The following is a 22061-nucleotide window of genomic DNA, read 5'->3' as shown; positions in this document are numbered from 1 at the left end:
GTCAGTGCACAGCATCAGTATCTGACTGCTATTAAGCATTAGTACCTCCCCAGGTGCAAGCATTAAAGCAACTATTAATGATGGATGTGATTATTAATAACTGGTTGTTAAAAGAATGAAGTCATCTAAGGAATTCTGGACTTAGAGAAACAATTTGGTTCAACAAACTATGGGCCAAACAAAGGGATTTCGTTCAATAAATTTTTTATTGCCTTTCATTTATTCTATTTACAAACAACATGGAATTTCTTGGCCTCATGATACAAAGCAGTACTATAAACTGTAGTCTAGCAACGTAGGCATCATCGTGGAAACCAGGAAAACGCTCAGCCTGCTACTATAGCCAGCATTTTCCTGTTCGAAATACTATTTTACATATAGGACACTTATAAAATGCACTTGCATGTAAACACTGTAAAAGTCCTGCCATTTTAAAGTCTATACTTAAAAAGCTCTAAGTACATGAAAAAATAGAGAAAATATCTAATCGATACTAATAAGGCATTTTAAAACTACAAACAGCTCTCTTTATTCATTTTCAAAGCTAATACTCTGCAAATACAATAAAATCTGACATTTCATATACATTCCTGCTTTATATTTTTATATTTTAAAAGAAGCCACCTGTAAATACTATTTTCTTTTGCAAAAAAAAGGAAAAAAGAAAAAACAACAAAACAAAACAAACAAAAAAACCCCAAAACCACAAACAAATTACAGTAAAACATAAAAAAGTTCTCAAGTGGAAAGTTATCATTCCCAATGTTCTTGAGCTATTCCTTCTTTAATCATTCTCTCGCACTCTCCTTCACCAAACTTGGTCCACTTAACAGTAGTATGATTTTTTTTTAAGACTCATTCAACAGCTTAATTAGAGCTAATAAATTCTGAGGTTGATAAAAGTTTCTGTACTGTTGCCATTTTGACTAAGGCAGAGGAGATGAAAGTGAGAAAGGCATTCAGTGCAAAGTCAGATTTGTGCCATTACATAAAATTAAGTCCAGTAGGTGTAATATTCACAGATACCATTGATTTAACAATCTTTCTTGTGGGTTCATTTACTTTCACATAGTAAAAGTGGCCTATCATTTAGGATACAGTTCATAACACTACAAAAATTACTACTGTAACATAAATGAGACCAAACGTTCCCTGATTTTTTTTTTAGAATCATGCTAAGTGGGATGTTTAAATTATAACAGCTGTTTCAAAAAGAAGAAAAAAAATTAAAATAAATATTTTATGTGGCACAATCTTACCACTTTACAGGTACACTAGAAACAGAATCTTAAAGCATTTTGATACTCATTACAATTTTGATTAAAAGGTATTAAAATTTATATATAAATTATGTGAAAATCGGTTTGGATAAAACATTTGAGAAAATTCTCATCATTAATATTTCTTGTGGAGTTTAAAATCAAAGCAAGCTACCTTTAAAAAATACCAGGACACCTGTGATACATCCTCTGCCAAGTCTCTGGCCTTCTACAGTACACACAGGTTTGTCAACTGTGCAACACCATTTACAGTTTATTACAATTAAATCAGTCAGTCTCTCTGTTATATGAATCAAATTCAATTTTGTATTATTTATAATCTGGGGGTTTATTCTGAGTTAAAATGAGCTACATTTTCCAACCCTTCACCAATTCTACATGCTTAGCTGTAAAGCATTTACACATTTGGGGATTCTTACTTTAAATGCAGTGCTTATCTCTGGGAAAAAACCCCAAACCCCAACATAAAAACAAAACTATGCAAAGAATAAAAATTACTTAAAAAGTGAATGCAGTAGTACTACAAAGTCATTTGAGAGTCTATTTAGAATTAAAAAAAACCAAAACAAAACCAAAAAATAACAAAACACTGACTTTAGACCCAATGAATGCAAAGATAAATTTAGTGACATTTAACTATGTAAAAAAAATTTTCCGCACTGAAAAAAAAAGTATTTCGGTTTGCTGACATTGCTTTTTGTGGCCATAGCTATTGCTGTCCTGGTGACAGAACAACCAAATAGGTGAATAAGGCAAATACTCATAGTATTTTAATTCTACAATGTAATTTTAGTACATTGAAAGAAATTTTTATTGCTGAACAAAGTTGTCTCCGAGACCTTTTGTCTTGGACTTTCAGGTATGTGCAGTGACAAACTAGGATTTAAAATTCAAAATACAATTAAGTTCAGTTGTAAAATTAACTTTGTGTAAGTTTCTTAATACAAACTGGGATTATTTAGGTAAGACTTTAAAATAATGTTCTGAAATACCAGCATGATTTTCCTAAGAAAGAGGTGTGCATGACTTATTCCACAGGAAAAAGACGTGTATTTATTTATCTACTTAATTCAGTGGGTTTCCAGTATTGCTAGAGATAAATGCTGTTCTATTATAAAATGGCTGTATCTCAAAAGAAGGTGAAATTATGTTAATAATTACTTTAAATTATTTTAAGTGACCCAGATGAAACATCTAGGCCCTTCAAAAATATTTTAAAACTATGTTGAGCAAATATTACAATGATAAACTACAAAATGGTATTTTCTCCATGAAAACACCCTTATGTCCACTTTATCAGTGTATTTACTAGTTGTCTCAGGTAATATTCAATTACACAAAAAGTAGCCACATCTGTCACCTGAAACTATCATTGCAGATCATGAAAGACCATTAGCAAAAAACTGTTTTTTGCAACACCAGGTCAAATTTTCAAAGACAACCAAATCCTTATCACCAATTTCTCGACTGAGATTGGAAACAAAAAAAAAAAAAAATTAAAACCTATGATTAAAACGACTTTCAACTGATTATATCCTGTTGCCTCTTTAAAAAGTTCTCAAGAAATGAGAACAAGCCAATGGGCTGCAAACAGTGCACAGTGATATAAAACAATCTTACAGAAAACTAAAGTAGTGTCCTGTACCAGCTTTACACTTTCTGTAAAGCCTAAGATCATATAAAAAATAAAAATATTACATAAATATACCAACTATCCAGGAAGGCCCCTTTTACTGCATTAACCAGAATCTGTATTCTCTATTGTAGTTAATTTATGGAAGGTTGTGAGAAGTGTAGTCAATGCTTGAAGATGTCAGATCTGTCACTGGAATTTGGCTTTTGAATATTACAATATGGAAGCCTGCACAACATTGATTTGGATGAGAGCAGAATAATAATACTTGGCACATAATGCTTTGCATCCTCAAAGCCCTGTACAAAACAAGAACCCCCACAACACCCCTGTGAGGTAGGGAAGTATTATTATCCTTATTTGACCAACGGGAACCCATACACAGAGAGATTAAATGACTTGCTTGAAAACCACAGTGAGTCAGCAGCAGGGATGGGATAAGAATTCATCCCCCACGCTGCTTCCTAGCCAATGTCAATAAACCGAAAATATCAGTTTTCTCAATAAGCTTAAACACTTCATTCAGGGGTCCAAAGGCATGACACTTGAGGAACAGGAGAAAAATGAAGATTTACTTTCCATTCAAGGGTTAAAGAGAGATGCCCAAATATTGGATCTCATCTCACCAACAGGTCTTCAAAAGTTGTTTCTCCTTCAGGTTACACATTTTAGCAGCAAAAGGCAAATACCAAGAAATAGATTTTGGAAAAAAAACCCAAAACCAAACAAAAACCAAAACAACCAAAACCCTCTCCCTTTCCCTACCCATACTAATTCAAACTCAAACAACTTTTGAAGTTATCTTCACAGCCCTTACCTTTCTGAATTCAGTTAGGTATCTGAGAACATGCATCCTCCTCATAATATACAGTACAGTGGCTCAAAAGTTTATTGGAAAAAAGGGAATCTAAATCTTCAGATTTCTCCAAACACAGACAGGAGGCATTTATTCCTTTACTTCTTTCTCATTAAGCAACCATCCATTCATTTTATTTTGCAACACCAATCTGATATTTCCACACCAATTAAAAGAACGAACCCGGGGAGAAAAAAGGGGAACATGACCAAATTAATTATTGCAGTGCTGATTTCATAGCGTTTCCTGATGCAGATAGATGTTTCATTTTTAAAACTAAATCAATTATAGAATTTTTGTTAAATATATCAAAGCATATATATTTAATTGAGCTGGGAAAGCCAAGTTTAGAATTTTTTTTTTTAAAAACTGCAAGCATTCCCAAAGATTTAAAATATTAACTGTCCAGGTTTTTGAGAAAAATTATGAATGGGTCAAGACAGGGTATTTGGTTAACCAGCTGTGGTGTTGCAAATCTCATGTACACTCAAAGCACCTCTTACAAACAAGAACTGCAGAACTAAACTAACCTCGGTCTGCGGTCACAATCCTTTGGTAAGGATGGACACGCATATCGTGCCTTCGAACTTTAGTAGCCACCGCACCTAGTTAAATTGCAATTACCAAGACAAAGTTAGAAAACATTCACAGAAAACATTAACAGCAGGTTTATCAAAATGGATTTAAATGATCATTAACTACAAAAGTTCATTTTAAGAAAAGCAACAAGTTAAGGCACAGTAGTTTCAAATCTTAATCTTAAAAAGAAGTTTATCTGTGCAGATTAATATTGCATTTATTTTAAACATCCTGGCCTTAACCTGTTTAATCCATTCATTTACAATCCCAAAATTACAGTATTTCATGAAATCTATTAGACCCAAGCACATTTAAGCTTTACTAGTCACATATTCACTGAAGTGCCTTTCTTGCAGCAGGACTATTTTAAATAATGCCATCTTTAATACTGACAATTATTTGCTAACCTTAAGATCACTTCCAGTTCTACCACAAAAAAAAAGTTTTAAAGCAATTCTTCAAGCCTACAGATTGTGATTTTAAACTTTAAGTCAATAAGTATGAACTGCAATGAATTAGGTGATTAGTAAAGCAAACACTATATAGAACACTTAGCAGTCAGTATACTACTATACACTCATAAATTACAGCTACTCTGTAATAATAGGACCTAATCCAAATTAATAGCACTATTTTATTTTAAATCTATGTGCAAAAAAGTGCAAGTAAGTCACTGACTGCTAGGCCAAGCTTTTTTCAAGGCTGCTGAAAACTAAGCATTTGTTAAAATTCAGATCTGATGAAGGATCAGTTAAGACCGTTCTTGAATTCTTAGCCTTTCGTTGGGAAAGCCATACCTGAAGATAAAAGGAAGGGAATTGAAAGTTAGTCACCAACTAAATTTTGATCTCAACACCAACATCCCCAAAAATACTGATAGGGATGCATTTCCCTGCCATTTTTAACATAATTATTTTAAAACGTCTTAAAGGTCCACCACAGAAATGGACAAAGTACTTTTAATGAGAATGAGCATATAACAAAGTAAAACTCAATGAAACTCAAAGTTAATGCAATTAACTCTATACTATTGCTCAGATAATACGTATTACGTGAGCAGATGTATTAAGAGTTATCGATTCTAGGCAGCTGAAGTGGGATTGTGGATTTTGTTCCCATGCTCCCTCTTCCTTCTTTAAATAACATTTTTTTGATGAGGTGTGTTTTGGGCAATACACCTCACATAGTTAAGCCTGAGAGTATACAATGGTTTCAGTTGCCATTTTAGAAGTAATTTTAATTTTTCCCTCCTATCTCTTAATAGAAAAACCTGTGAGAAGTCCAAGTTGCATTGCAATAAACTTTATTCTGAAATGCTGTATTTCTTTACTTGCTATTAACTGGATTCAGGAGGGGAGCTTGCCACTAACCACTAACAGCTACTTTGATGAACTCTTAACTGTGACTTCACCCCAGGATGTACTACAACTGGACTCACAGACTGGGGGTAGAGGAGCTAGGGAGAATGTTTACATATTTGTGGGAAATTAATAAATGATAATGTTATCATATGCTCATGGAATTTTGACCGTAGGTTAACTGACAACAACCATAAGCTGACAGATGTACTGCATACTTTTTTCCTACTATACTTTTTGCTATTAATTCACTGATCCTGCAAGACAGAAGTCTGAAATAAATTTTTTTTTTACTGTACATAATGTTGAAACATGCACACATACAGATAACTCACCGAGTATTTGTCATGTGAAACACTGATTTTTTGCAATACTTTCAACAAAATATTGACTTTGAACCTTATTGCTTATTGTCCAGTGTTCATTAGAGATGTTTAGAATTTGTGTAAATCAATAACTGCCACTGAACAAACTAAGATCAAAGTCCTATAAAATCAACATTATGCAGCAACAAGGTCATATGCAATTCAGAACAAACTGAAAAGATTATTTAGATTCTGTAGAGGGTAGGAAAGGAAGAAACTGTTGGAACTGCTTGTTCCATATTGGCCATTTAACTGAATCGTCACAGCTGCTCTATCATTCTTGCCTTCACACACCAAGTCAGTGGTCTGAAATATTAGGAATGATGGACATTTCAATGCAATATATATAAAAGAAGCCATCAGTAAAGCTGCTAATTTTATCATCCTTTGGTCAGAACTCGGTGTGTCTTATGTTCATTATCTGAAATAATTTCCTGCTCACAATATAATTTAGAGCTTTCTGACACTGAGAAGAGATTTATCAGTTGCATACCAAATAAACAAAAACTCCAACTGAACAAAAACTTTTCCACTTCCTCCAGTTTTGCTACTAATATGATATAGCAAAATAAGAAGTCCTCTCTCCCAAAAATTGCTGGATGTAAATTTATGTTAAAGTACAAGCTAATCTGTTATTCATGGGAGCCCAGATGACATGTAATAGACATCAACTTCTATTTAGCTTTTTTTCCCTTGCCTATGTATCTATCATCTAATATCATACAAACACGAAGACTTTATTTTTGGTAAATTTATTAATATCAACTAAGCACACACATTCAGGAATGCCAAATACGTTAAGATGTTTAACAGCTGCACCATTTGAGCAGCTCTCCTAGGTGGTTTTGATATACCTGAAATAAGTTTGCTGCTTCAGATATTTTCTTTTGAGCTCCATGAACCTCTACCTCACAAACACAACCGAAGCACAAGCAACACACATTCCAGTCACCCACACACAAAGGTCTTACCTAATACACCACTAGGTTCAATAGGGTACTCAAGGATTGATGTAGCTGGTGCCAGCGTGTAGGGGTATTCATATGGTGTGTAAATTAGACCGGCCTCGGGTCCGGGTGGAACTATTGCAGCGGTGGGATGAGGAGTTCCGTTTGGCATGACAGCGGTTTGTATTTGTCTGATCAAAGGCATTATGGTAGGGCCAGCTGGCGTAGGGGTACGCAGGGCAGCTGGTGGGAGAACAGGCGCAGGCCCAGTAATAATCCTTGGAGCCTGGGCTGTTGCTGCAAGAGAAAAGGCAAGGGCTGCTACAGTAAGCAAAGAAATTCAGAGGAAAGTATGGAGATAGCAGTACAAAACGTGGAAAGAATGGGAAAAAAAGGGAAAAAGTAGGAAAGAAGAAAAATAAAAGGAAATCATTAGTACATGCGCTGATCACACAGTGCCAAAGCACACCATTCAAATGCAAACAGCTTTCCATTTTCCAGTGTGATTAAGTATGAACATGCAAAATAAAAAAGCCATTGTAAAACAGTGAGGTAGATTTCTCAAACAGGTTACACAGCACGAAAGCTCCACTTAGACCACATTTCTTCATTTATGCTATCAAGACTGCATGAGACTGAGATGCATGCAGGAAATACAAGGAAAATACTGTCACAATCAAATACAGAGTACAAAATTTAGTGCATCTATAGAGTCCACAGACACTCAGTTATGCAGAGCTGCCATATGAGTCCAGAGATTTTATGTGACTTAAAACTGTCAACATATACACAATTCCCATTTCCAGGATCAGTGAAGTTGAAGATGACCTAGAAACATGAACTGGTCCTGTCCTACCCTAATATGAATAAAATAGACTCAAATTTTATTTCCATATAAAATTTCGCCAAATAACATACTTCCTTTGTATTAGAAGCTCACCATGGCAATGCTTAAGTTAAAGAAAATAGGCTGTTTTTCCATTTTTTTGTTTGTGGTGGTTTTGTTTGTTTTCTTAGGTAGTGCTAGCACATTTCATTAAGTGTCATTTGAAGCCTGTTGGCACACCAGATGAACAACAACTTAAGCACTAGCACATCTGCTGGTAACAGTCAATCTTAAAGGGTTATAATTTATGCATTTCTGTGCACTACTGTTGATCTACATTCATTTAACTTACAGGCACACTGAAAAGAGAAATATGGCAAGGTTTTTCAGATTTGAGACTGGTGCATATTTAAAATTAGTTTTATTTTTTACACAAAAATCCTCAGATAATTTAAAAATGGCACTCAAATATTTCTACTTCCTTTCCTAAACAGAAATAAACCAGTACAGCTTCTACATCTTCAACTGTTCAGAAAAATCAAAATAAAAAGACTGAAATTGTCTTATCAAATAATGAGTACTAGTGTGGCAATCTCGAGTCAAAAAGTAAATAAAAAATTCCATCTCCCCACTTACATTGATAAAATAGATCAGTGGGAACAGATCAGACAAAGAAATTACTCAAATTAACAAAAAAATTTCTGTGCAAAAGTTTACATCATTTTAAGCTATTCTGAAAGCTATTTTATTCATACATTTGCAATAATTTAGAGACTACCATATATTTAAAACTGACTTAGCTTTAAATATCATAGTGTTCATTAGGGCTGAAAGATTTACCATTACCATTGTAGTGGTAAAAGCCCTTGCTTATGTCTCTTTTCAAATCAGAATAATTACACTGGTGTAAGCACTCTCAAATTGACCTAACTGCATTCCAACCTTTAAACATATTCAACATTGAAATGGGGACTGTGTGGAGAAACAAATTTGCAAATATCAGTAGGTCCTTAGTGAAAAGACTGATTTAACTGCGCTTACATTTGACATCTGTATCACAACTACAGCAAAAATGAACTTTGGAACAGCATCAGCAATTATATATTCAGGAGGAGAAATCAGGTATTTGCAACTAAAGAAAATAATTTGTATCACACATAATAGGTATATGCTTTCATTAGTAGGTGCGTGTAATTAATTTTCAAGTATAAACTTGTGCATACATGCGTTTGCAAAAGCATTTTCACACAAATGTAATGGAAGTAATTGTAAAAATGGCTCATTACATCACTGATCCCTGTGAACTCAGCTGTGAAATCAGTTGATGAATTGTTGGTAAAACATAACATTGGGGGTACACATGCAAGCAAGATGAAAGGAAGGAATATAATACAGAAAAATGTATTCACAGTATCCTGAGCCTCTGCAACATTTAAAAATTAAATCTCTAAAAATAAAAATGCAAAGGAGCCTGCTGTCCTTTATATGCTTTAAGGAAAAAATGACTGTAAAATAGAAAAATCTGGCTTAAGGGTTGAGGATTTTTATACTATAAATTTGTAAATTTTCAACCCATGCACACTGTTAAAAAAATAATGGGGACAAGAAACAAGCTGAAAAAACCCCACAAACTGACACAACTTATGCCCCAAAAATCTTCTGCAACAGCTACCTACAGTTTTGTTGGGTTCTTACTGCCTTCCATTCTCCAACATAAGTTGCCACTGTACATTTTCCAAAGGTAGCTTTAAGATTCAAAACCTGAAAACACTGCATTGACCCTTGAGCTCATGACATGCTTACGTGATTTGATGTTGGCATCTCTGTAGGTGCCATTCAGAATTGCAAGCTCCATCAGCTGCATCTTTTTAAGGCTGTCTTCTCCTTCTGCCTGCATATGAAAAAATGGGAAGGAAGTCAGGATTATGAACTCAACAGTGCATGAGATTTAAGTGACCTAGAATAAAAGTGTTCAAGTTCTAACCAAGCTAAATACCTGTTTACCCTTAGTCACAAAAGCAGCAAGCTTTGTCAACTTTTCCATAAAATTAGGTGGAATTTGCCTGTTGACTATCATTAAGTCTTGTTTACAAATATCTTAGAAGAGTTTTGAAAAAGATTCGTAACATAAATTATAAAAATTAAGGATTAAATATAGGTTGCATTTGGTAGAAATAATTTACGGAATTTTTTTCTCTAATACATTTTCACATACTCCTTAAGGTACCTTTACAAAACTTATGTTATTGGGCTAGAGGAAGAACGCACATCACAAATTTTAAGCACTGCAATTCATTGCAATCTGCTCCACTATGGTTGATACTGACTACTGGGGGTGGTGGGGCAAACAAAAAAAATGAACAATCTTTGAGTAGCTTTCTAGACAGGATATTGACAACTGCCCTGAGGCTGATTCTGGCACATGTAAATGTATTCCGATGAGATGTAACTACTATTTACACAGCATTCTACTCTTGGTTTTGCTTCAATAAGAACTACTTCCCTGAATTTACCCACTCCATTGGTATCGTGCAGGTTGCCTAAATATTATGTAGTGTTCAGTAGAAAAATGCTCACTTTTCCAGTTAATAATGAAAACATCTCTAACAGTATAATTTCGTTTTTAAGACCAGAGATTTTCTGATCCGTCTTTCCAAGAATACTACCGTTTGTTTACTCTACGCTCTATCAAGCAGAAAATGTGACTATGATATAGGAAACCCAAGAGGGATGGTCAACGTCTACTTTAATGTTAGGTTTCCACCTTGTCTCCTGTATGGAATGCCACTGCTGAAATTCCTAAGTCAGATGCACAGAAGGGCAGCTTTCCTGTGAGCTGCAATGTACTCTTCCTTTGCTAAACTGGATTTCTTACATTTTTATTTATCTAATCACACAATATCTTCCAGGTATTTGGAACAGTATTTTCCAAGCTAATGACCTTATTATATACACTTTACTCCCAAACTATGGATTAGTAATTTAGTAAAGGCCAAGACAAAAATAGTTTCCAAATTTTATCTAAGCAGATACAGTACTTATTGTGAGGTATGCTCAAAGGCCACAACCCCTTGCAAAGAGAACTTTTAGCAGCTGATTTTTATCAGCAACTCAAAATCAACATGGTAAGATGAGTCAACAATAAATTCCTTTCAAATGTTAGAAATTGAAAGTCCCAACTGTAATACTGAAGACTTGCATAAACACCAAGATTATCACACAGTAACCATTCAAAATATACTGAAAGTTAGAATTTTCTTTATATGTTAAATACTGCATATGACAGGGCAAACTGGCACTAATACTAAAAAAGGAAATACACATTCAATTACCATCTTAACTAGAAATTAACTGTACAGTTAAGTACTGTACCATCCAGAAATGTCAGACAGCATAGTCCCATAGACCCTTCAGAATACAAAATGTGCCAATTCTCGTAATCTTAACATGACACAGAACAGATTCATAATTTTCATGCAAAATAATTTTATCTTCTTTTTTTTTTTTTAAATAAACTATTTTTCCATTGCATCTTTGCTGGTAAATTACCCAGGCAATCATAACACAATAAAACCAATTCCAAATCTATTTGCCTATCCAGAGCTCACAAATTCTCATAATTCTGGATATACCTTATTGAAGTTATTTTAGTAATATAGATTTTTTTTAATGCATTGATTAATCTTTTCCTCTCCCCCATAAGTTGTACTTTGTCATTTCATTTTTGTTTGCATTCATGTATTTATTTGAATGTGTGCAACAAGAAAACCTCCTCACAATGTCAGCTGCATCTCCCATATAGTTCCATTAATGTTACTAAAATTGCTCACTTCCTCCAAATAAGACCTTCAAGTGATTGATCTACGCCATTAATGACTTTCAGTAAATGCTGAATATTACACTCCACTTGCTGGGATAATTTTAGTAACCCTAATCCCAGATTTTGCACCACAGTGAATATTTCCCAATATAATTATTCATAGGACAATGGTTTTAAGACTGAAAATGTTTTTATCCTTTTGACATGGTCAAAGGAAGGAGATATAAGTCCAAGTAATCATTCTTACTTTAACATTTTCCTATAGGTCATTACTGTTTTCTATTAGAAAAGATGTTGCAATTACTAGGCTTTATGAAGTATGTTTATGGAAATAACAGTGGACTTAATCAAACAAAGCAGACCGAGTCCTTAACTTTTATTTTTGAGATCTACTTCTCTAAACAGTGCTCAGCAGTTGATAAACTTTTCTTCTGTTAAACAAAACCCCAAAATACAGCTTAAAATTTTAGTTTAAAAATTGTATTAGTTAAAAAATCAGATGCAAGATGTGGACTTGCATTACCAGACATTAACACTGACTTCTCACTTCTGGTGCTTTGATTTTTAAAGCATTTATTAGATACAGAAAACCCCCCAACCCCAACAAAAAACCAATTGCACCACTCCAAAACACAGGTGCAGGGCTGACCACAAGGTCATCGTTCCGGCTCCTCCCAGAAGATGGCAGTGTTTGTTGCACAATGCCATCTGTGCAGGACAGGGGTGCTCAGCACTGCCTGCACCACCCACCCACCCCACCAGTGCTGCCCACCCTCCTGCCACCCCCTGCCACCCTACACTTGGAACAGTCACTCGCCACCTCTCCTCATTGTGAAGCCACAGAAGGGGCCAGGACCCTTTGGGACACACAGTGGCCTTCGCTCTCTGGCACCAAGCTCTCCACTTGAACATCCTCCACCAATAGCCAACCCCTCAAATTTCCAAGAGCTGCGTCGGAGCAAGCGGCGCATGTTTTTCCCTGCCCTATCCTCTCGCTTCTTTGCTGACAGATGATCAAATGAGGCATACGAGATCTATCTTAGCTCCAGGCATTCCTGCAGGCACTCTCTGTTAAAGCAAGGAGAGGTTGCATCAGGGATACAAAGGCAATCTCTAAAGGGACAGTACATTACCTGTACAATTGCTGCAACAAAGCTCAGTCATTTGTACCAAAAGGAAGCTACTTTGAGCAAACATCAATAAGGTCACTTAAAACCAGATTAGCATTACTAAGTTGAAGCTCAAGTGATTGACTCAAACCTCTCATCCTCTTAAATCTCCAGTGCTTTCCTTGTATTTATCATGTACAATATAACATGCAGATTAAAAAAAAGCCTTAAATGGTATCTTGAAACATAATTCTTTAAATGTAAGCAACCACTTGCAAATGCTCACTGAATACAAATACGGAAGAGATAGAAGCAGTAAATCCTAACAAAGCTAACTGTGCTCAGACACCACTGGGTGCTGTTCTGTGAACACAGAGCCTGTAACTCCTCAGTAGCTCAATTCTACCTGGGTTAGCAATAAATAGACCTAAAGGAGACCAAATGCCAGTGAGGACTATCATTTTAAGTAACTTGCTTTGTAATCTTTGTCAGTGTAGGATTAGTAGTTGCAAGCCTCAAAAAACAAGTGCCACCTACATGAAGTCTCTGGCAAACACCTCCTATAAAATCATGATTTCAAACGAAATAGTGCTGACTATACAAATGCCCAGTAAAAACCACAATTGTCTCCCCTACGTTGGGCAATACTTGACAGTTTCACAGAAAAAGAATGCAGTTCATTATATGACTGCTGTTAGTAAGAGCTTCTTTCATGTCATGAAATGGGGAGCTTAGATAAAACATTCCAATGAATTATTTCCTTATCAATGTCCAAGTTATACTTCAACCTCAGATATTCCAAAACCTTCAGAATATCCTTGTTTTTAGGCACCGAAATGCCTCTGATTCTCATGTGCATACAATGTACCCTGAGGAGTATCACACAGCTTATCTTCTTACTTATACACAAAACATACATACACTAGATACATTTGTTATCCAGGTGGAAGACAGACAGGCATGCAAAGGTAAGTGCCTTCATTGTGCAACGTCAATGAAGGACTTCAGCAGATGACAACAGTTTTCAGAGGTGAAAGGTGGACTGTTAGATTCGGGCAACCCTGAGAAGCCTGTAACAAATTATAGCAGAGAAGGAAAGAAAGATACTATTTAAAAGGATCAAGTGACAGTGTTTAGGATAGAGCAGAAATCCAGAAGCTAGACCTGTGGAGACAGCCAGTGGCCACGCTGCCCTGCCACGCTGCTGCCAGGCCAAAAGGAACATCACTACAGCTTAGGTAGCTCAGAAACCGAACAATCCACTCACTTGTGTCATAGCTGGGATAACTTTTACTGACGGAGCTTCTAGAGCCTTACAGTCTCACCCATGTAAGTCTCAAAATGTTCTCTGATTTTCATTATTACCAGGGCTGGAAGAGAAGGCTTTCAATATATGTCTACAAACATAGGTGTTTTCCCCATATAACGCTCAATTTTCTTTTAAAGTAACCGCTTCGGAAAATATCACAGATACACTTTTTTTCTGCTACATTCATAACAAGTATTTGTTCACCTCATCATCACCTCATATTTAGGTAATGTTAGTGACGTTCATTGACCCGTCTAGCTTCCAGATGTCACGCATTTTGGATGATGTTTTTGCAATCCTGTCACATTCCTGTACTTCAGCCGAATTCTCGTGAGCTGAAGTGAGCCCAGTCCTACGAAAGGCAGCAGATAGTTTTATTATTGTGCACAAAATGCAGAGAAGTCTGGCTTGGGGGACCAGTTCTTTATAAGCTATTCCAGGGCTGTCGTTTCAGGCTCAGAGCACGAGTAGTAAGTGGGAAGAGGAAATGGTGGCAAAGCAAAGTGACGGACAGATCAGCCAGGAACACAAAGGCCAAAAACCAGTCTCCATCCTCCCCTGCCAACTGCAGCAGGCCTGTCCCACCAAGTTCATGGAAACAATGACGAGGGGCCTCAGCAGCACGGCAGCACCAAAGAGCACTCAGCTCCCAAGCACCTCACAGCCTCTCCCGCAGAGCTGAGCTGCCTCCCTGCCTGCTCCACATCACTGCTGCCTGAACAGCAGCTCTCACCAGCACCCTCCTGACACCCTTGGAGAGAACACTTCCAGCTACCTAACATTTTGTCCAAGTCCATGCACCCTTCTACACATCTGCTTCAAGTAGAGAGAATTTTTCTACTAAGAACTCACTATATTTTTCAGAATGCAGGCAAGGCAATAAATAATTTTACATGCACTCCAAGCAAAAGGACAGAGGACTTGGCAGTTATGGAAGAACACTATACTAATGAACAAGAATAAATACTTAAAACTCTTCCTCAAATAGAAAAGTAATTTAAAATTGCTACATAAAATAAACTTAACTTTTCTACCAACTGGAAATACACACATTAAATATGAAGACTCTAATTATTCTTTAGATTGCCTATCTGCATAGTATAAGTCATCTACTATTTACCAATTTAATAGGAATTTTGGTAAAACTCAATAGCACCACTGACATATTTTACTGTCACTGATCTTACGCTACTTATCCAGGAGGCAGTGCTGCTCCTCAGGGGTCTGTCACCCTGCCTTCCCGCCGTCCCCAGCTGCTCTACAGCCCAACAGCTGCAGCTTGGAGGGTTGCACTGTGATACTGGCTGGACTCTCTGGGCTCTAGAATGCTTTTATCTCCCTGACAAAGAAAAATGTTCCACTGCAATTCACTTGTGGATCAGTAAGTATTCCTAACATACCATGTGCCAGTCAAACAGTCTTTACACATGAATGTCTCCATTCAGGGACAAAAACCTACCATTCATAATTTATAAACAAAAAACCTTACAAACATTATACTATGAATTCCTAGACATACATATATTAGACAAAAAGCAGATCTCAGGCATCAATATATTGTAAAATATACTACAAAAGGTAAAATACATTGGAAAGTTTCATGCTGAAGTATATATGCTTAAAATCCATGTTTGAAAGATTTTTTTTTTACATTTAAGTTGTTGAAAGTGATGTATCCATAGCAACAAAATCCTAGACAAGATGACAGGTAACTAGATGCACAAGACAAAGAAAAGGGCTATTTTATAAGACTCTCCATAGGAGTACCTCAACTATTAATCAATTACCTAGTGCAAGAGATTAGATTTTATTTTTGTAAAGGCTTCCAGTTCTGTAAATTACACTATTACTCAGTATTAAAGAAAACATCTCATCCTCCCTTTCCCTCAAAAAAATCTGGCAGAGACCTTCAAGTTTCCCATGCCAGAATGTAAATATTGATAGTTAGAAGCTGCTAGTAAACATACGTAACAGACTTTCTCATCCTTGATTATACACTTCTGAGAGTGCTGGAGCAGAAATCCTACACCATAGCTTTATTTGTTTTGAGGGACATTGGTCAAAGAGGTTTTTTCTGTCACAGTTTGGCAGCTATTCTTGCACTAGAGGGAACTTTCCCAAATACTTTTGGGACAAAGACTTCCGAAGAGACCAGCCATATTTCTCTGTATGTCATCAACAATTCTATGGCACTGAACAGGTGGTAAAACTATAGCTCAGTTATTTCTCTATTTCCTTTTCAACACTGACAGACACTGCTATGGCTATGAGGACAGGCAAAGATAAATTAGCATCATTATTTCTTCTGGGCAACACAGTCTGCTTATCTTCTTCAAAGCCAGCTCTCAGTTCAAATGATATGCAAAGAAGACTTGTGCTGTTTCACTTGACAAATTCATTGGTCATAATGTTAAAGACACACTGGGGGAAAAGGTAGCCTATCTTTTTACACTTCCCATCACCTTATCTGACATGTCCCTGTTTAATCATGATACTTGGCTTACCAGTAATGCTTTCAAGAATCCTGATGCCCTCCCTCTCCTACTTTCCATTTCTGCATGAAGAAAATACAGATAAGGTACAGAAAATTGGCACACAGTGTGTTTTACAAGTCAGACTGAAATAATGCATCAGTGGAAGTTACAATTTGCTTCACCATATATATCCCCTAGAAACTAGCTGGCTGCACACTGGAACTTGGGGGGTAACTTGGCTTGACCTTAACAGGTCAACATTTCTTTAGGACAGATGTGATGGGGTCTATTTAAATCACAGAGTTTTGGACTTTGAAGGAAACAAAAGAGATCACCTGGATAGGTTAAATCAGACCCTCAACAATACTTTAATTCAGAACTTGTTTTTTGCTCTGCTTTTTTTTTTTGTAATTATAATTTCTATTTTCCTAGTACGTCTGTTTTAATGTTTTCAATAAAATCTGTGATAAGAATCTCTCCACACCACACTGGAGCGCTTCAGCAATTCACAAAGCTCCATTACAGGAATGCATCTTTCCTGACACACATATACACAGGAAACCCCAAAAAGTTCTGAAGGAAAAAAAGACCAAACATTTTTACATTACATTCTAAAATGTTTTTAAAAAGCAGAATAGTACTGAGATGCATTCAGATTTATTTGCTAGCATAGACATCTGCTGATATTTCTATTAAGACTCAAATGAAATACCTACCAATCTAAAGCCATCTATGCAATCTAAAGCATTAGACCTATTTTTAGCAACGTGCAAGCACGGCTTAAAAACTTTCAGAACTGAATGCTTTACTTTTGGTATTTCTAGTTTCGGAATGCTAGACGTTCAAAATTCCTCCTCTCTGGTTAGTTCAATTCTGAAAACAGCAGTTAAACTATAAGCACACTAGATAAGATAGTAGCAGGCAAGTCTCTTCTACAAATTTCCCACATATGGCTCTACCAGCAACATTATGAGTTCCATGAGCATCCTAGGAATCTGAAGAGAGTAGAACGCAAACATGACCTATGTTATGCAGGTCTTTATTCCAGCTGCAGCCTTTAGAAGACTGAACAGTGCCAGAACACTCAGACAGTGTTGACACATTCCACTTTTATCAGGACAAATTCATTAACCCATCCTGTGTTGTAAGAAAATTTGAAAAACAATTTAACTAATATATGCTATAAAACCGCCTAGGATCAAGGTCGTTGTTCTAACAAGTACAAATTAGAGGCATTGTTAGAAATAGAACAATGGAATCGTTAATTAAAATATTTACAGTTAAGTGTGGCCTGACCTGTCAAATTTATTTTCCCTCTGTCATCCTAGCAGGTCTCTATTCAAAGTTTGAGTTTATACACTCTAAATTCCTCTGAACTGCAAAGACACCTAATTCAAGATGGGACTGGAGACGTGGAGAACCCCATTTAAGGGTTTAAAAACTAGTATTTTGCTGCAAACTCAAGAGATCCCAATGCCACATAGTTTTCTTTCCAGCTGTACTAATGGTTTACTACATGAACAAAGCCTTTCATTTTCAAAATGGTACCAAGATATGACCGCATGTTTTCATATGGAAAACATGTCCAGTATGTTTTGAATCTGTTCCCACCCAGAAATTACTAAAAAAAAAACCCAAAAAAAACCCAAGAAAAATGACATTTCATATCAAATTTAGTAAACAAGACAGAATGTGAGGAGTCTCTCTTTAGAGCAACAGAAGAAAATTAACTGCTGGTGACAGGGAGCACAAAGACTGTTGCTGTGAATTAGCACAGGTCTTTCAAGTGTATCTTCTCTCAGGTGTTTCATTAAACACAGGATTCAGGGCTGCACACTACCACATGGGAATTCAAGCTGCAATAGTAACTTCAAAGACATTTTTATATTCAGCATGAGATGTCCTGAAAATGTAATACTGGCTAATTAAAATAAACTGCTTTAGTACAATATGAACTAAACCCATGAATGTTTAGGCTTCTCCAGTTTTAAAATGTTAGTATTCAGGGAGCAGTGGTCTTCCTCTAGCTTCTTTGACTGTAACACTTGCTGCTCTACTCATATTTTCAACAGAAATCATGACAGCTAAATGGGATATAAAAAATTTGTTTCTGCATTTCACCTACACGCCCTTTTGAAAATACTTGCATTAAAGGTTTTATTTTCAAAATGACTGTTTTCTGCGAGCACACAACCTCTAAGGCCGAGGCATGTAATGACTGCTTCATTCAGAACTTTAAATAAAGCTACCATCTGGAGACACAGAATTGTTTTAAACCTAAGATGCCCAAAAATTCAACCGATTTAAGTTTCAAATTTCTAATCCAACTAATGAAACAGAATATTGGAAATTTAAAAGGAGATATGCACCCAGTATATACTTGAAGTAATTTTCAACAGTTGATGAAAAGTAAATGAGTACTAAAAGCTCACAATTACAGCAATTTCACGATTATAATTCGCACCATTTTGACTAAAATTTTGATCCGAACCCGAAGTGCAGCTTGTAATCAGGTGCGGCTTATATATAGACAAAGAATGAAAAGTTGTTGTTTTAGTTTGGAGGACAGGTGTCTGCTGAGAAAGGCAGGAACTTCTCTTTGAAATGGAGAATGTAAACCCCCTTTCTCCAAATTATTATAATTTTGAAAACAAGGGGCTTTCAAGGAAAGATATGGGAATTAGGAATAACAGTTCTTTACTAGGGAAATTAAAATAGAAATACAGTACTACAAAGAAACAAACTCCAAACCCTGACAAAGTCAGAGTACAACCTGACACCCCGTCAGGCAGGGTGTTGGTAGCAGTCCCATTAAATGGTGGCTGCATCCTCCTGCAGTGACAGATGTGATTCAGTTGGAGCAGTGCTCCTGTAGAAGGTGCAGTTTGCCTCCGGAGGTCCTGTGGTGATGTGGAGAAATCCGGTTTTCCTCTGGAGTCCAGTGGAGAAAGGGGCTCCCTTAGTGTCCCAAACCCTCTGTTTTTGTCTTGGTAAGAAATGTTGGGCTCTTCCCCCTGGCTGGAGCAACTTCCAATGGGATGAAGTAATTTTATCAGTCCCACAGTGGGACTCAATGGGCCATTAGCAGAAAATGACTGGCTGGAGGAAGGATGGGTTGTGAAAAGACAAAGAACAATGCCCCGCCTGGTTTCAATGGATGGCCCATTAGCAGAATATCTCACATGGAGATAAGGATCACTGCCCCCACCCTCAACAGATGGTGATAAAACAGATACCTTTTATCACACTCCGTATTGTAAAGTGTGGCTTATAATCAGGTGCAGCTTATATATGGACAAAGAACGAAAAGTTGTCGACACCTGGAAGTGCGGTTTATAATTGTGAAATTACTGTACTTCCAACTGCTTACATGAGCATGAGCAGCCCATAGCTGTGTTGAATCTAAGACCACATGTGTGTCTCATATGCACTTTACTGGTACTCTAATACCAGTGTTTAAATACTGTTTAAAAATTGAAATAAGCTCTTCCATAAACACCACAGATGCCTCTCAAGTTCTGGAACTCTCAGAGCTGATGAAGTCCACAGGAAGGGGATGATGGTATTCGACTGGCCAGTCTCCTCTTGTATGGCTGCTAAAACCCACTTTCACACAGCTTAAAAACACAGAGAAGTGAAAAAACTAATTGAGTGCATTCACTTTAGGGGACAAATATGTCAATCATATGACCTTCCTGCTCGAGGCAGCGTGTTGCTAGGGAAAGAGCTTTCTCTGCTATTTACTGAGCCTTCTTTTCAGCTTTTAGAGGCCAGCCAAGCCTTGTTTTCCACAGACAGGAGCGCTGCCTGGCAGGGAAGGGCACAAAGGGCCTTTGAGGAGCACCTCTTCCCCAGGGAGCCACACCACTGCTGGGCACACCTGACCACTCACCACGTTCCCTCCTCCAGACACAGCCCCAGCCTGTGGCTACCGTGCTGGGTGGGTGGCAGGTGACCTTCCCTGCCCCAAGGAGGAAAGGCAGAGCCATTCTGGCTGCTGGGGAGCCTGAGCTGCACGCAGCAGCCACAGGTGTGTGTGCTGGGAGGTGTCCATCACTTCAGAGCACCTGGCAGCAAGGCACAGGTTTGATCACAAAGTGACACGAGGCAGCTCTCTGATGCCTGACAGCCCTAAAAATTTATTTGCACTGTCACTTAGGAGCTGAGGGAAGAGATGGAAGTTCCATCTATCAGTTTGTATCACTATTTTGTTTCTACATAACATAAATTCAGCATTAAAAACATCTTTAAAAGCCTTTCAAGATAGCTTCAATTCACCAAAACACTTCTGACATCTGCAAATATTACATAAAGATATACATGCAATTGATTTTAATTTTTTAATCAATTCCTTTAATCTTAGTAACTTCAGTTACAAAAGATTAGTGGATTCTCTAGTAAGTCATGAAAATTATGCAACATACTTCAGGCTCTTGTACCTACTCCAGAATAACAGAAGTGATAATTTGACTTTTTGTTTTAAATGTAGTCACGTAATTTTCCTGTGTAATCACCCGCAATAATTCAAACATACACAAGTCTTGTTTTAATTATTCATCATAGTTCTTGGGGGTAAAAAAAACAAACCAGAACCTGAAACTGGAGTGTCAAAGAAAATTAAACCAACTTCATGTTTGAAGATATTCACCTTGTGGGCTTTGGGAAGTAATCATGTACCTTAAGATCAGTATTTCTCATCCAGATTTTGACAAACAAGAACCACCTATTTTTCATAATGTATTAATACGAAGTCAGTTTCCTACGATATTCTACTTTGTATATGAGATTTTATTCTGCTAGGTTTTAAGACCATATTACAAATACTTATTACTAAAAATAGAGGACATCAGCAGTAACAAAAATTTAGTTTTGAAAGTATTCCTAGTGCTTTAAAAAAATACCCCTTACATTCTGAAAAACGATACCAAATTGCAATAAAAATACCTTTCTGTTATCTACCAATTTGCAGAAGACATTAGTATTTCAGCAATCTAAGTTTATAACATAGTTAGAGAACTTTCCTAAAACTTGTTAAATTAAAAAAACCCAACCAAACCAAAAAAAACCCCAAAGAACAACAAAAAACCACCCCAAACCAACATCCCTCCCAAATAAAACAACCGTTCTTATAAAAAGTGTTTTCTAGGACGTGCAGTAAAACCTACACATTTCCCCCCCCACCAAAGACTGTTCAAATGCCATGCATAAACAACAAACTCTACCAGTTTTGCATGTGGACCATATTTCAGAACTCTCTCTCTCACAAGCAAGTACAGGTTATGACAGAAATGGGACCGTGGTATAGCAAACATCATCTTCTGTTCAGAAAGTACGGGGATCGTGAGGTACCTGCCTAGAGACTTGGCAAAATAAAAGACTGGTTAACTTAATTGGAAAATCCCTGAAGAAATTGCTCTCTTTTTTTCCTAAAATCCTACATTACCAGAATCAACTAATTTTAATTTTCTTTCTATATAATAATTTAGCCTATATGATAAGACAATT

The 22061-nt window shown here is 36.6% G+C and overlaps 1 protein-coding gene across 10 annotated transcripts in view; it reads right to left on the bottom strand.

The window, feature by feature from the left end:
• Positions 1-22061, bottom strand: part of QKI (QKI, KH domain containing RNA binding) — a 156985-nt gene that overhangs the window by 11906 nt on the left and 123018 nt on the right. For 4 of the 10 annotated variants that reach the window (XM_033055982.2, XM_033055980.2, XM_033055984.2 and 1 more), the window contains 3 exons: positions 9648-9735; positions 7043-7339; positions 4300-4374 (listed from right to left, as the gene is read on the bottom strand). In XM_033055982.2, coding sequence (XP_032911873.1) covers positions 4300-4374; positions 7043-7339; positions 9648-9735 — 460 coding nt within the window. Of the gene's footprint in view, positions 1-187; positions 5146-7042; positions 7340-9647; positions 9736-22061 lie in introns of those variants that run through there. The other 6 variants (XM_033055983.2, XM_033055986.2, XM_033055985.2 and 3 more) reach the window with 4 other exon arrangements.

Source organism: Catharus ustulatus, chromosome 3, assembly GCF_009819885.2.
Source record: "Catharus ustulatus isolate bCatUst1 chromosome 3, bCatUst1.pri.v2, whole genome shotgun sequence".
NCBI classification, from domain to species: Eukaryota; Metazoa; Chordata; class Aves; order Passeriformes; family Turdidae; genus Catharus; species Catharus ustulatus.
Note: the sequence above shows the minus strand (reverse complement) of the source record. Positions and strands in the feature narration are given on the sequence as shown.